Source organism: Rattus norvegicus, chromosome 6 (assembly GCF_036323735.1).
Source record: "Rattus norvegicus strain BN/NHsdMcwi chromosome 6, GRCr8, whole genome shotgun sequence".
NCBI lineage: Eukaryota > Metazoa > Chordata > Mammalia > Rodentia > Muridae > Rattus > Rattus norvegicus.
This window is the reverse complement of record NC_086024.1, coordinates 107,729,291-107,743,962: the sequence shown is the minus strand read 5'-3', so window position 1 is coordinate 107,743,962 and position 14,672 is coordinate 107,729,291. Positions and strand designations below refer to the sequence as shown.

Here is a 14,672-nt window from a genome sequence, read left to right as displayed (position 1 = left end):
GGTTACAGGCCACCATAGAGTTAATTTCTCCACCTTAATATCTGCTGTCTAAAAATCTCATTGGCCTTTGATCGTGGTGATCGCAGAAAATTTGAACATAAAACTACAAACGTTTTCAAAGAAAAACAGCAAAGTAAATCAATGCTGCCCTGCTGCCTGGTGTATGGTGCTATCATTTCAACACTGCCCACAGTGACAGGTTCATGCCAGTTTCCTAAAAGAATCAAGTGAGAGACCCCATAAAGCATGAAGTAGAAGCACCATAAATGTCAACTACATCAGTACTGCCACTTCATGCTGGGTTAAAAACCCAACAAAAGCAGACAAGCGTTAGCAGCGGAGGGAAGAGCATGAGTGTTTATCTGAGGTAAAAAGATGGTTCCTGGGGTTGGGGATTTAGCTCAGTGGTAGAGCGCTTGCCTAGGCAAGCGCAAGGCCCTGGGTTCGGTCCTCAGCTCGGGGTGGGGGGGGGGTACGGGACAGACAAAATAACAAAAAGATGGTTCCTCTCTTTGTCCAGTGTTTATCCAGAAAAACGCGGCTTTTATGTCAGAGTCAAGTGGCCCCTAAAGTTTTCACCTACAAGATAATAAAGTTCATAAAAAACAATGTAATATATCAAAGTGATTACAACTTAATCAACTGAACATAATTAAATAATATACATAATGCTGATTGAAGGCTGTCCTTCAGTAAAGGAATAATAATAATAAATTATATTTATATAAGATACATAATAACTGTTGTTGTTGTTGTTGTTGTTGTTGTTGTTGTTCTGGAGAAGGCACAATGGAGTAGTCAGAAACACATTAAACAGCTGAGTGGAATGAGAACCCAAAGGGGCTGAGGTGACAGCTACACCAGGGGTGCCACAGTCTTGGTACTAGGAGTAAACTGCTCTTGTCTGCTCTATACTCTTTCCACAAAGAGATTGAGGGGAAAGAGGTAAGGATAGGTACAGATTTCACTGAGCCAAAGCCACATGCAAAAATTACAAAACAGAATTGGTTTTAATTACATCTTATGCTATCGCATTAATTTTACATGTACAGTCATGCTTTGAGGGATTTAATTTCTGCTTCATGTTATTATTCAGTCATCATTTGTAGGACATTATCAATAAATGACAAACAACTAGAACATTCCAAGGTGTGCAGCCCAAATGGTGCTCTAAGAGCAGAACCGCTCCATGACTTTTCCTGAATTGACCTAATGGATTAAACACGTTTCACTGTTCCCAGCACCAGACTCACAGGGTACTGGGACAAGCTGGCCATTTCTTGTATATCCATGCTTTCTGCTCCAACCAGACTCCATGCTGGACCAGAATTCACTGCATCTTTCATCCAGGAGCTGTGGAAGTCAACTGACTTATTTCATTATAAAGCTGACTAAATGAGCAGAAAAGACAAATATAGTTTTTAAACTATATTTGAAATCTAAACTGATGGGTTTAGAAAGACTGGAAGGTCCCTAAGAAGAAAGCTGTGGCTTAGATGTGACAGCTGGGGAGTTAGAGGGAACCATCAAGCAGATTCAGTGTCAGAGGATGTTCCTGGTGTACACCACGGACAGCAGGCAGCACTGGAAGCAGAGCCACTAACACAAAAGCACTCGGACCCACAGCAGTAATGTCAACTCATGTCTTAAATACTTCAGATACTTTTTAACAATTTCCTGCTTTAACTGGTATTTCCAATTAGGCAGTGACATGTACGCCAGCTGTAACCAGGTTACTTTCTATGCTCCAACCTACCAACTGAATATATGAGGTGCTATGAATCAGTAAGCCTGCTTGTGCTAGAGTTTAGTTATTCAAATTTTCATTCTGTACCTTTGAAAGATAAAAATATCTAAGAGGAGGCTCCCCTTTCCTGTCATCTTGTGTAACAGACATGAGGGAACAGTGACAGAGAACAAAGGAGCTTCACACAGTCTATCACCTAAGCCTAGAACTCTCCTTTGGAAAATATGATTAGTAACACATCACCCCCCTCATGGGCATTAAGAGTTAGAAAAAAAAAACTGTCATTTCAAAACTTAGCATAGGGCCTAGTCCACAACTGTTCATGGCAAAGACTATTATATTGCACAGTTAGAAAAAAAATACTAGTGCACAAAAAAGACAGTGTACGTTCCCTTGTGTGTTAGCCTGGAAAATTGAGGAAACAGAGAGCAGGGGTTCTCAGTTAGAGGCAATTTACCCCCAAAGAAACACTTGGCAGTATCAGATACACTTCGGTCTGTGTTCACTAGTGTGGAGGGGTAAGGAGAAAACTCAGTGGCATCTAGGATGTAAGACAAGGATGCTAACCTTACAGGGCACTGGATAATGTCCACCTTTACAAAGAACCATCAGTCCCTAAATGCAAAGTTGGTTGAGTTTGAGGAATCTTCTGCTCTCACATGCAAGAGAAAGACCATTTCTAAAATCTGATCTCCGGAAAATCATTTTTAAAATGAAACTGAGATTTCCATTCTATTGATTCTAGAAGCCATTTGGGAATAAGAGAGACAAGTGTTTAATGATGAGACATAGAACTCTTTTACCAGTGAACCTTCAATGGGGTCTATCCTTCAATAATCTCAAAACATTGAGATTCTAGAGTGAGCAATCTCATAAAGCCAGCAGGAGAATAATCTAAGCAATGTTTCAAACACTATAATGTAGTGTGGTATAATCACAACCTCACTGGAGATGATGCAAATCAAGAAGCTTCCCAGCACAGGCCTCTTCGCCTAGCTGCAAAGACTACTGGTCTACCCCAGGAACCACAGTGTATAATGATCATCATGCTTCTAGTTGGGTGCCTGCATGACAGATGTAGTCCTCAATTCTAATGCTATTCAAAAAACACTAGGAAATTGATAATGTATTCATTTACAGTATATTTCAAAAAAAAATCTTGCTTTTGTTAAAAGAACAAAATAAGACGATACACTCTCAGGCTCAGGCACATGGCACATGCATGCACGCATGTGCGCACATACATACACACACACACACACACACACACACACACACACACACACACACACATACACTTTAGCCTACCATCTCCATGAAGGAATAGAAAAGAGGCCAAAATATATTAACTGTTCAAGGCACTTCTCCACTTTAGTACCTTTTCTACTCAAATTGAAGGCCTATACTCAAGTCTTGTCTGAGACTCACTGGCTCAAGATTTTAAACAAATAATGAAATGTGTTTTTACCAGAGGTCCTGTGAAAGGGACAGAAATAAATTTTAACTTTGATAAAAAGGCTCAGGAGGCAAAGGAAAGTGTTAAAAAGTAGAGGACAGCATTGAAATTGTTTCATAATTAAAAAACACTCTATTTAACAGACTTCAACTTTACATATTTGTCCCCAAATATGACATAGCAAGTCAAAAACACAGAGTTTAATTTTACTCACTAAATTAAATAGATTTTAACTTAAAAAAAAAACACTACTATTTAATTTTAAGACATTTCAATATTTAAAAGGGGAAAAACCGATCTCTAAATGCAAAGAACGGAATCACAAAGTAGAACTACTGAAACATTGTACCACCATGAGAGACAAAGATTCACAGGTGTCTTGGTCAGTGCTAAAACAGTCAGTATAGACATTGTCACTTTTTTTTTTCCCATGAGTGGACCAAATTACAAAGATTAAAGTAAGCATTCACTCACCCTTTTGGTAGAAGCACTTCCTGTAATAGTATGCTCCAAGATCCACGTGCTCCACAGTGTACCGTCTCACTCTGTCTAGATGCAGCATCAAGCTCTCCTTGGGCACTTCGAGAACCGCCACTCCTGCGTTTGTGCAGTGAGAGCTGAGGGCAGACTCAAAGGACGTGCTCTCACACCCACTGAATGAGCCAGAATTGGACTTGGACAGGCTGATTTTCCTCTCACCTTCTCCCCCAATCTCATTCCGAAAGTACGGACAGCTCATGACGAGTTCATTGCTCTTGTCATCTCCCTGGTCCATGCCGAGGCTTCCTTTGGAATTGAGGTCCTCTGTGCTGCCCATAGGAGAGCTGAAGCTGGCTGAGTGAGACAAAGGTCCCGAGACTAAGGACGCCACAGCGGCTGCGGAAGCTCCCGTTGTGGTGTTTCTCCTCTTAATCACATTATGCCTGTTCATAATGGCTTCATTCAAGTCAAACAATATGCTCTGGACATCATAGTGGGCAAAGCACTTTGGACATGTCCAGGGCCTCACAGAATCCTCTGATCTGTTGTCTTCAAGGTCTGATGACTTCCCGAGTTCTTCACCTTTGGCATTGCGTAATTTACGAAAAATGGATGAGTCTCCAGTTTCAGACTTAGAGCGTCGCTTGAGTGGTTTTTCCCTTTCCTTGAATAGCCTGAGGTTCTCTCTCTGTGAGATGGGTCCATCGATCACATCCAAGGAGAAACCAGAACCCTTGCCCCCACCAGTGATGAGGAAGTCACTGAGTTTGGTTGGAGTTGGACCTCGGTCAGCTCTGTCGTCTTTATAGCCCTTTAACAAACCGAAGAAGCTTTCTCCGGATGTCCCCTGCTTGTCGATTGAAGATGTGCTACCATATTCCCTGTGCAATGATGGCCCCGACTTGTAGGTTGGGGAGATACATTCATCAAAACTATCCACATCAAGCTCACTTATGGTGATATCACTGTTGCTACGCTGACGGATTCGGCGAAGGGCTTTCCTGGGGGAGCTGGGGTAGGCTTCAGGCATGAGGAATCTCGAGTCCATGCTCTCCGCTGGCCCCGTCTTGTTCTTCAGGGTGTTCTGGATGCTCTTCAGCATGGCTGAGTCATTGGAATTGAGGCTAACAGAACTCCCCTGACTCACAGGACTGCCTTTGGAGGACAGGCTCTCAAGGCAACTTGAGGTTTCTATTTCCTGGCTTGAACGGCTAGATTCTTTTACATTTTCCTTTCTTGGAGGCCAATCTGCAATTCTTGCCCTAACCCCCATCTTGGGGACTCCGGGGGTTGAGGTTATATGGTGAGGACCTTCACTTCGAGGGGGCCCTACTGCAGCCATGACTGATGATCCTAAGCTGCCATTTTGGGACCGGAAGCGACGCATGTAGAAATCATCAGTGTGAACTTTGGGGGTGCCATCTGTGCTGACAACAGAGGCTCTGTCAGCAGTGACAGGCCTTTCGGTCTGCGACCTCTTCAAGCTGGTCATGACGTAAAAAGTGATCACTTAAATCCCTGGAGAAAGGATCACCATGTTTGCATTTTAAATGTGCACTTTTGCTTTAGAGAATGGCTTCCAGAAAATACAGCAGTAGTGTTGAGATCTTAAGCCTTGTCATTTAAAAGGTTAAATGATGCCGTGTTTTCAGACCACTGAGAACCCGTATCTTTCAAACATTGTAATCCACAACAGTTCCTGTGCTCTAACAGCAGGCTTCCTTCAGAAAAGACTGAATAGAACTTGCATCACTGGGGCTCTGTGGTTGCCATAATCCCATGCTCCCCCTAAAGAGAAGAGGACAACCTGAAATTAGTACTTACAAATATTCCTAAAATAAATATGCACCAGCCAAAAGTAGGCACATGAAAAGGAGGATCAATACTGAATTGTGGCACATAGATCCAAAATCCACATTTTTAATAAAGCAGATATGAAAGAAAAATAAAAACAGTTAATAAAACCCACCAATTACATTGAAAGAGGGGTATGAATACATCTGTTTTTGCATATTTCTGCTGAATGGTTTCATAACCTGGGAAGGAAGTACAGACTTCTGCACCCATGACCTCTAATTATGTAGACATCATGCATGCCACTGTGCTGACCAGAAGTTTGAGACAAAACCAACCTAACCAGGTGATTAGAGCAATGCAAGAGAGCATTCTGAGAACACTAAAAATTGAACAAGATGTTACTGATTATGCTACAACACTCACTTTTAAAAAAACCTTTTGGGGTTGGGGATTTAGCTCAGTGGTAGAGCACTTCCCTAGCAAACGCAAGGCCCTGGGTTTGGTCCCCAGCTCCGAAAAAAAGAAAAAGGAAAAAAAGAAAACCTTTCATTTTTCAAATCGATACTTATTTCCCTACAAAAGCTTGTCATAGTCGTTAAGTGCAAGCACACGCAGCACATAGAAATGTGCTGTTTCCTGGAGCCAGCGTACCCCACTTTCTTACTTACCCACAAGAAGAGCACTGCAGGAGCCCAGCACTCACAGCCACCTCTTCCCAAGATCTCCCGACTTCCATCTACTCTGAGCTGGAAGCCTTTCACTAATTCACAAAATGCCTGCGTTTCCTTAAGCAGAGCGGCCCCCTCCGCCCCATCAGTGCTGATTTATGATGATGACAACGACGACGACAGAAGCAAAAGACCGCTCAAGGCAGCTGGCTCCATGTCCTCTACCAGATTACAGAGGACTGTTACCATCCTTCCCAGGTGACGGACAGGAAGACGAACTTCCTCAGAAGCTCGTCAAGCAGGAGGCGGCAGGCACAGAGCTTGAGCACAGAATCCTGCATGGGTGCGTACATCCTGAAGAGAGAGGCAGAGCAGCCTCCTCCAGCATTCCACAAACACACAAGAGGTGGCCTTTAAATTCTTGCCAGATACATGTTTGTAAAGATGCTGCTGAACCAGCACCGCGCTGACAGGGCGGCATTGTCTACAGATCACGCTCTGACACCGAGGAGGACCGCACACTGCATGCTGCACTCAATGGTAACAAGCACTTACTTCCACAGTAATTAAGCATCTCGCTAGTCGGCTTCCTGCCTCCAAGGCAGCCAGCTTTCATTTCTCCAGCAGCACGCAGAATCAGTTTAGGAGACTCGTTGCTATTTAAAGCTGGAACATTTAGGGGTGTTTCAAAAATGCTCCCTGCCTCCATGCTTGCTAGGCTCTTGCAGGGTAGGTCTGGTCAGCCGGTCAGATAAACGCCCATTGTTCTCATTCGTACTCCTCTGTCTGTGCTTTGTGAAAAGGACAATGGTTTTGTACTGCTATCTAATTCAATCTGGCTTTTGAGCCTTCTAGATACTTCTACAGTCAGACTGTTATGATTTCCTTTACATTCCTGAACTTTATATGCTGCTCTTTCAACTGCAAGCCTTTAACAGAACACAGAGCTAACTGTTGCTTACAAGGAGCCGCCAGGCAAGGCCAGCATGCACAGCTGTGGTTCAAGTACTACTTATAAAATGGAAGGGCAACTAATCCACTGGACCAACAGCAGCACCTGCCCTGCTAAAACAACAACCAAGAGTAGTATTCAATAAAGTCGCTTTCAAGGAAGTAATATACTAGCATAAAGAATTATTATACTAAAAACAATAATTCTTAAAAGTCAGATGTTTTTAATATTCTTACAGGCATACGAAAACCAAAATAAACCATCTTCTATTCCATTTCTACAACATTCATCCTCTAAGCTGCCAGTCTTATCACACTAAAGCTCATTTTTGCCACATTCCAATTCCTCTTAGAAAGATTTACCACAATCAACTCCTCCCCAACCCTTTGTTTTGAGGCAGGGTCTTACTCTGTGGTCTTGGCTACCCTTCAACTCCAGGCCCTTCCTGCCTCAGTTTTCCCCAGATGCTTACAGACAATTGCTACCAAACTCTGCTTGCAAACCTTATTAAAGACAGGCGAGGAGAATAAAGTAAAAGCTAGAACTGAGGCACAGTAAATAAAACCAACCTGCAAATGTCCAATGTCCACCATTGATAGTTTCTTTTCTAAATCTATTCACTTTCTTTTTTTTTTTTTTAAGATTTATTTATTATATATAAGTACACTGTAGCTGTCTTCAGACACACCAGAAGAGGGTATCAGATCTCATTACAGATGGTTTTGAGCCACCATGTGGTTGCTGGGATTTGAACTCAGGACCTCTGGAAGAGCAGCTAGTGCTCTTAACCACCAAGCCATCTCTCCAGCCCCACTTTCTTGCTTTTTAAACATTACTTGTGCAAATGAATATTTTGCCTGCATGTGTGTGTGTGTAATACATATATGCATATACTTCATGAGTCCCAGGAAGCATCAGGCTCCTTGAAAGAGTCAGAGAGCTTTCACATGGGCGCTAAGAACCAAACCCAGTTCTTCTGTAAAAATAAGTATTCTTAGCCATTGAGCCATCTCTCCAGCTCCTCTTACCATGCTTTAACACATTTTTAATATGAAAATTTCTTAGCAATTACTCTTATTATGATAGCTCTTTTTATTTAAAAATGTAGATGAGCACATGGGGAGAGAGTACACAGTTTGATAACCCAAAGCTGAAGATGAACTGAGTTAAATAACAAAATTCTCTTTAGTTATAGTGGTCTGACCTCCACCCCTGCCTCACCCTTCCTTGCCCCCTCCCTTCTTTATTTATTTATTTGCAGTATCAACTCCCTTTGAGTTACAATATAAGTTTTGGCCACTGATGAGCAATATAGAAATAAAGATGCTTAGTAAGCTATCAGCTAAACTCTTCAGGCTGTCTCTCCACACAGATCAATAGCACTGCACCTGTGCCCCATGAGTGGGCTGAGATAGCAAACATGCTGACAATCACTAACAACGGAAGCAAACATCACCAGACCCGCCCAGACATTGTTGGATATGGTCAGATGCAATGAACGGAGTTAGACAGGGAAGTGATATGGCGGTACAGCACTGCGCCTGCATATGGGGGAAGAACAGGCATATAAAGCATGTCCTCCTTGTATGTTTAATTTCACAGTGCTCCATACTGTGTACTTCTACAAGGATCCATTTAGTTAGACTCCTAATCCTACCAGTCAGTCCAGAGCTCAGTTCTACCAGGGCAAAGTCTTCATCGCCTAAAATCTATACAGTCACCTCTCTCTGCTGATAACACCGTCTTCCAGAAGAGGTGCTCCATTCTCTTCTAAGTAGTTCCCAGCGAGCCCGTGTTCTTGCCTAAGTACATGAACATAGGCAAGGACGAGAAATCCTTGGGGAAAGAAATCTTTTCTTCAGGGGAAGCACAGGTGTAGACGGGGGACAGATGGTAAAAAGATAAAGTATGATACAGTACAGGACAAGGTATGCATAAGCCATGACTCCTCCCAGGACTTTCCATTCTAACTGTGAGGTCATTCACAGCACGAACTGGTTCCTCAGGGATCTTGGAAGATCCACTAAACCACAGAAGTCAGCCATTCAGAATATCAAGTCCCTAGTAATAATAAAAGTGGCTCACATGGGAGTTAAAAGCAGCCCTTGTTGCTCTGGCTCTATGAGGCATCTTCACTTTGGTCCTTCTCTTCCTTGACCTCAGTGACAGCTACCTGCTCTTGCTTCTCTCTCTGCCCACCATTCCCTATCATCTTTTTTTTTTTTTTTTTGCTGTGCATGCAAAAAAAAATGCATCTGGTGTGGTGTGTATGCGTATCACACGTGGGTGGACACACACGTGCAGGTGAACAGGCACAGGTGCCTATGCAGGCCAGGTGGTGACACTGAGAGCCTTCAACTGTTCTCCCCCATAAGTCTCTGAGGTAGGGTTTCTCAACTGAACCCAGAGCTTGCTCGTATGACTGACTTTGCTAACTTAAAATCCTGGTTCTACCTTTCTACATGCTGGAATTGTAAGTGGGCTGCTATATTCACTGGGTATTTACATGGGGTCTGGGGATCAGAACTCAAGTCCTCACACTCATACACCAAGCACCTTATCCCTTGAGACATCTCCCCAGGTGTCCATTCAGTATCATTTAGAAGCTAGGGAACTTGCCAGGCAGTGGTGGCCCACACCTTTAATCCCAGCACTTGAGAGGCAGATGCAGGTGGTTCTCTGAGTTCAAGGTCAGCCTGGTCTACAGAGTGAGTTCCAGGACAGTCAGGGTTACACAGAGAAACCCTGTCTCAAAACAAAAGAAGCACAAACAACAACAACAACAACAAAAACTAACCTTGTGAACCTGATTTACTTTTGCTCCCACTTGCTACACTATCACTGACCGGATATTCCTATGAAGATGACCAGTGTGTGTTTTAGGATGAGGTGGAAAGCACAGTGCTACAGACTAAAACCATTACTGTGGGAAGAGGCTCTGGGCCATCTGGGTTCTAGAAGCTGGGGTAGGCAGTATGTACGAAGACAAGAACTCTAGCAATACTGTACTAGACGGGATATTTGGCTGCCCTGGATTTAACTTTAACTACCTCTCTGCTATGAGTTCTAAATTTCTGGCCATGACAGAAATAAAATACAACCAAGCAGAGAAATAAATAGTGAAGAGAGACAGTATAGACCTCAAGGGAACTAAATAAATAGAACAGCATAAAACTTTCTCTGTGCCCAGGGCATGAAGGTAAGCCTAGAGGTTCCACAAGAAAATGTGCAGTGGGTGGGTAAGGGAACTGCAGCAGACCAGTGAGGTAAGGAAGTGCCTTCAGCATCCCAGTATGTACTTCAACACTCCTCAGTGCTACCAACTGAACAGTGAAGCTCAGATATGACCCAGGGATCTCCCAGTACAATCTGGGGAAGAGTGAGAAACGACATGGTGTGGGGCAGCCCTAGATACCAGGGTAGGTGCTCAGCAGGAAATTCTTGTCAAGGTTCCCTCAACTGTGCTCAAACCTAGTTAGTTATTCACAAAAGATTTCTAGAACCAAGTAAGGTAGGAATACTATGACCTCTCTTAGGACATCATCATCCACAAACCTTGCTGAAACTTTTAGAATTTAAAAGTCACCACCAACTCTATCTAAATCAGAAGATTTTTCTTCCTTGTTTTTTTTTTTGGGGGGGGTTGGGGTCTCATATAGCCCAACTTGTCTTAAAATTTACTCTGTGGCTGAAGCTGGACTTGAACTCATGATTCTTCTTCCTCTGCCTCCCATATACTGGGATTATAAGTATTATGTCACTACATTTGGTTCTAAGAGGCTTCCTAATTAATTTAATCACAGACTCATCATTACATTGTGTGTTCTGCAGAACATACTGAAGCATAAAGCAGGCTGATGTTTCAGAAGAATCCTGGGCAAATGAGCACACGAGCGAGCGCACACACACACACACACACACACACACACACACACACACACACACAGAGAGAGAGAGAGAGAAAGAGAGAGAGAGAGAGAGAGAGAGAGAATGTGCGCACACACAAGCTTACCAGAGGATTTATGTTTATCTTTGGTTAGATTCTAACTTGAGGCTTTGTTTTTTTATTTACTAAAATGAGCAAGTGTTACATCTACAATCAGAACAATACTTATTAGAAAAACATAAATTTGTTGCTAAAAACACATAACGTAATTTGGGAATGTAGGGCAATGAACAGACCTCCAACTAATAATTATAAAACATGGCCCCATGTTAATCCTCTATCATTCAAAAATCATTGAACAAGTCAAAACTGAACAGATCAAGTGCTTCCATGAGATGTCCTTGTGCTAAATCTTCTAATTACAATGAACTGGAGAGGACTCAGAGAGCCTGGCTACTTAAGAAAAGCATGTTTATAGTGTCCGACTCATGGCTGCATGGAGATGACTAGCTTTTCCTCACTGACCAATGTTTTCTTTAAATTTCATTTTGATGTAGGAGTCCCTTTACAACCAGTATCTCCATGTCTTCCCCTCCCAAAACATCAATGACCCTGGGAAATCAAACAAAGCTGGAAAACAAACACGGGTGGCCCCGCCAGTGTCCCCTTCCTTGGGTCGAATCTACCTTCCTAATGTATCTGTCCTTGTCACCATCCTCCTCCTCTAGAACTTTCAGTTAAATGATGTTCCTATAGCCTCAAAGAGCAGCTGTCTGCAGAGCAGCCCTGAAGACCAGGCAGTGGCTGTGCAGGTGGCAGCAAGGAGACTTCAGTACGGTTAAAGGAGAGGTGTGACCTTGAGGAAGTGCTTTCCCCCATCACCCACGGATATACTTAGTGAATTCGAAAAGAACTCTGAGAGGAACCAGCCTCAGAAGGAAAGCTTCTGCAGGCTCCCAGCTTATTGGCTGGAACCCACCCTCCTCCTGCTCAGAGAGGTGCATCCCAGCCTGAAATCCCTGCAGCTACCTAGCTGAGGGAAGAGAACAGTGATGTGTAGAAACCAGACGGCTTAAGAAAGGAGCCTCAAAATGGCTTTGTTAAGGGCATAGTGGTGTTTTTTGTTTGAACATTTTATGTTCCGAAGACAATTTAACAAAGGCACTTGAAAAAGTGCACCACAGTTAGCTTCAAGAGTCAAGGGGTGGCAGTAAGAACAGTTTGTTCTAAGCACAGCTCAAATCCAAATCAGCGCCCCAAGGATCAACAGCAGCAGTTCCTCTGGTGCTCTCTGGAACATCACCTAAGGAGGACTTTGAAAGGAAAGTCGCACAGGATGGAGCTCACTCCGTCACTAGCACCTCCTCAAACCCAGACTGCAGACAGTCTGCTCTGTTCATCACTGCACTGTGTGTGGATTCCTACACACGAGTTGTGCCTAAAGGCTGTATACGGAGGGACTCTGTCATCTGCCTCAGTCCTCACAAGCCGCCAGTGAGGCGAGGATCTCAGACTCCATGAAGAGAAACAGTTCAGGAGGGAAATGCCACACCAGCAGCCCAAGGCAGCAGGCTGTGTGTAACACAGGCGCTCTCTACACAGTGGCGCATGCTCAGCACTTCTGGGCTGGCAGTTACAGAATGGACAGTTAGCTAACACAGAAGGAGGCCTCCCTGACAGTCCACACCACTTCTGAAGTCTACCCCAGGCCTGGATCTACTAGAAACACATCCAGAAGGAAAATAAGAGACAGTGGCAGGAGCTTCTAAAGATGCACCGGTGGTCAATCTGGGACACTTCAGAGCATCCTCAACAGCTGCCAGATTGATCTTGGTCTAAAGAGGGCCTGGAAGGCAGGGCTAAGCAGAGGCTCCTTCCACATGGCTTCCTTCACTGGGCTGCAGGAAATGGGTAAGGTGCCATTTCATTAAGAACTACCAGATGACTGGGCTTGAATTACTAAGGCAACATTCCAAACACAAAACTGTCAATTTCTGTGAAGATGACCTTGGTGATTCTCCACATGAGGCGGCCAGGGCCAGAAAGTAGAAAGCCATAAAGGTTAAAGAGCCAGGCAGAGCCCACCTATGAACCAGATTCTCAAGTCTCACTGCTTACTGGGGCTGTCAGCCCAGGTTACCCTTCCAGAACATACTTTTCTAATAACACTGGAGCCATGTAAGGCGATGCCACTGCGTTGTTCAAGTCAACAGTGCAGTGCAGACGAGGTGGGGACACTCTGCCTCTAGTCTAACCCCAAGCCATGCTCCTTGCAGTAGGCCCCTCCCCTGCTCTGGAAACCCATATTTAACTACATGTTTGGGTACTTCCTCCCTGGTGAACAGTATTCTTGAAAACTAAGGGTTAGAAATGAAGGCCACAGGATCCCAGGTAAAATGAGGATGGGCTGGAGTAGTGTGGACAATTACTAGGTTGATACAAGAAAGCACAGTTACAGCCTGGCACTCAGGAGTCATGACCATACAGCCACACAGGGGCTTCCGTTTCAGCTCGGCTTCACAAATGTCCATGTCAGCAGTAAATGAAGACTAGCACCCGCTCATCTCTCCCTGGTCCTCTCGCCATCAAAGAACATGAAAACAAGCACATGTGAATAAATCCTTTAAAAAACCACGAGTGACCTGCTTAAAACCGGCTGATCCTTCCCAGTGAAACACCTACCAATACAAAACATCTTCAGCAATGCACCCCTGAAAAGTTCACAGGAACAGTTACATGGACAGTGACGGGGGAGAGGTTAATCAGCACAGAAATGGGAGGGAAGTTCGAATCAATGATTGGCAAATAATTTTGACCTTTTATCCTCAAATACAAAAGTCACATCTTTGTTGTCCCCACCTTTTAAGTTTTTTTTTTCAATCAACCAATTATATGTTTCTTATTTTTTAAAAAAATTAAGACAGAGTCTCAAGTAACCCAAGCTGGCCTTAACCTGGCCATGTAACTGAAGCTAAGCTTGAGTTCCAGATGCTCCGTCTTTGACCTCCCCAGAGCTGGGATTACAGTGGTGTGTCACACACCTGGGTCTATGCAGTGCTGCAGAACACACCCGGAGCTGTGTGCGAGCTGGCAGTCTTCCCACTGAGCCCTGCACCAGCCTACTATGTCCTTCTTTAAGACACTCTAGTCCTAACCTCGTCACAGCCACTCAGGACAGTCTGTGTGTTTTCAACACTGAGTGAGTTAGGAGAAGAAGAACAGAAAAGGGCCAAGCACAGTGACCTGCTCGCCAGTGACAAGACCTGTGTACTTAGAGCTTCAGAAAAGGAGGACGACCAGCAAGGAGAGCCGCTGTTCTGAAGACAGAGAACAGGACTTGATCCAACAACTTCCCTGTCACTGTCCAACTTTTATATAGACCCTGGCTCTGAAAACAAGAAGGAGCCCTCTATACAATATCCTGACCACTTATCCCCCAAAATAAGACAGAAATTAAACACCTTGTAGTTTTAAAACTAATTATATGCATATACAAAGATACGCATTATATAAAATCTTTAGTTTTTAATCTGTTCCTTCAAACTTAAAATTCTTGATTTCTGACTGAGATTTCCCTTACACTTTATTTCAACTTTAATTTATAATTGGGGGGGGGGGTGAAGTAAAACATAAGCAATCACCAATCAAGTATTTAAAAATAACACCTGGTAACGGAAGTCCTTTAG

At 43.6% G+C, this 14,672-nt stretch overlaps 1 protein-coding gene across 13 annotated transcripts in view; it reads right to left on the bottom strand.

Annotated features, from left to right (window-relative positions):
- Positions 1-14,672, bottom strand: part of Sipa1l1 (signal-induced proliferation-associated 1 like 1) — a 279,045-nt gene that overhangs the window by 105,651 nt on the left and 158,722 nt on the right. For 11 of the 13 annotated variants that reach the window (XM_039111779.2, NM_001389245.1, XM_063261545.1 and 8 more), the window contains one exon: positions 3,678-5,471. In XM_039111779.2, coding sequence (XP_038967707.1) covers positions 3,678-5,175 — 1,498 coding nt within the window. In that variant the 5' untranslated portion in view covers positions 5,176-5,471. Of the gene's footprint in view, positions 1-3,677; positions 5,472-6,148; positions 6,572-6,703; positions 6,864-14,672 lie in introns of those variants that run through there. The other 2 variants (XM_039111781.2, NM_139330.2) reach the window with 2 other exon arrangements.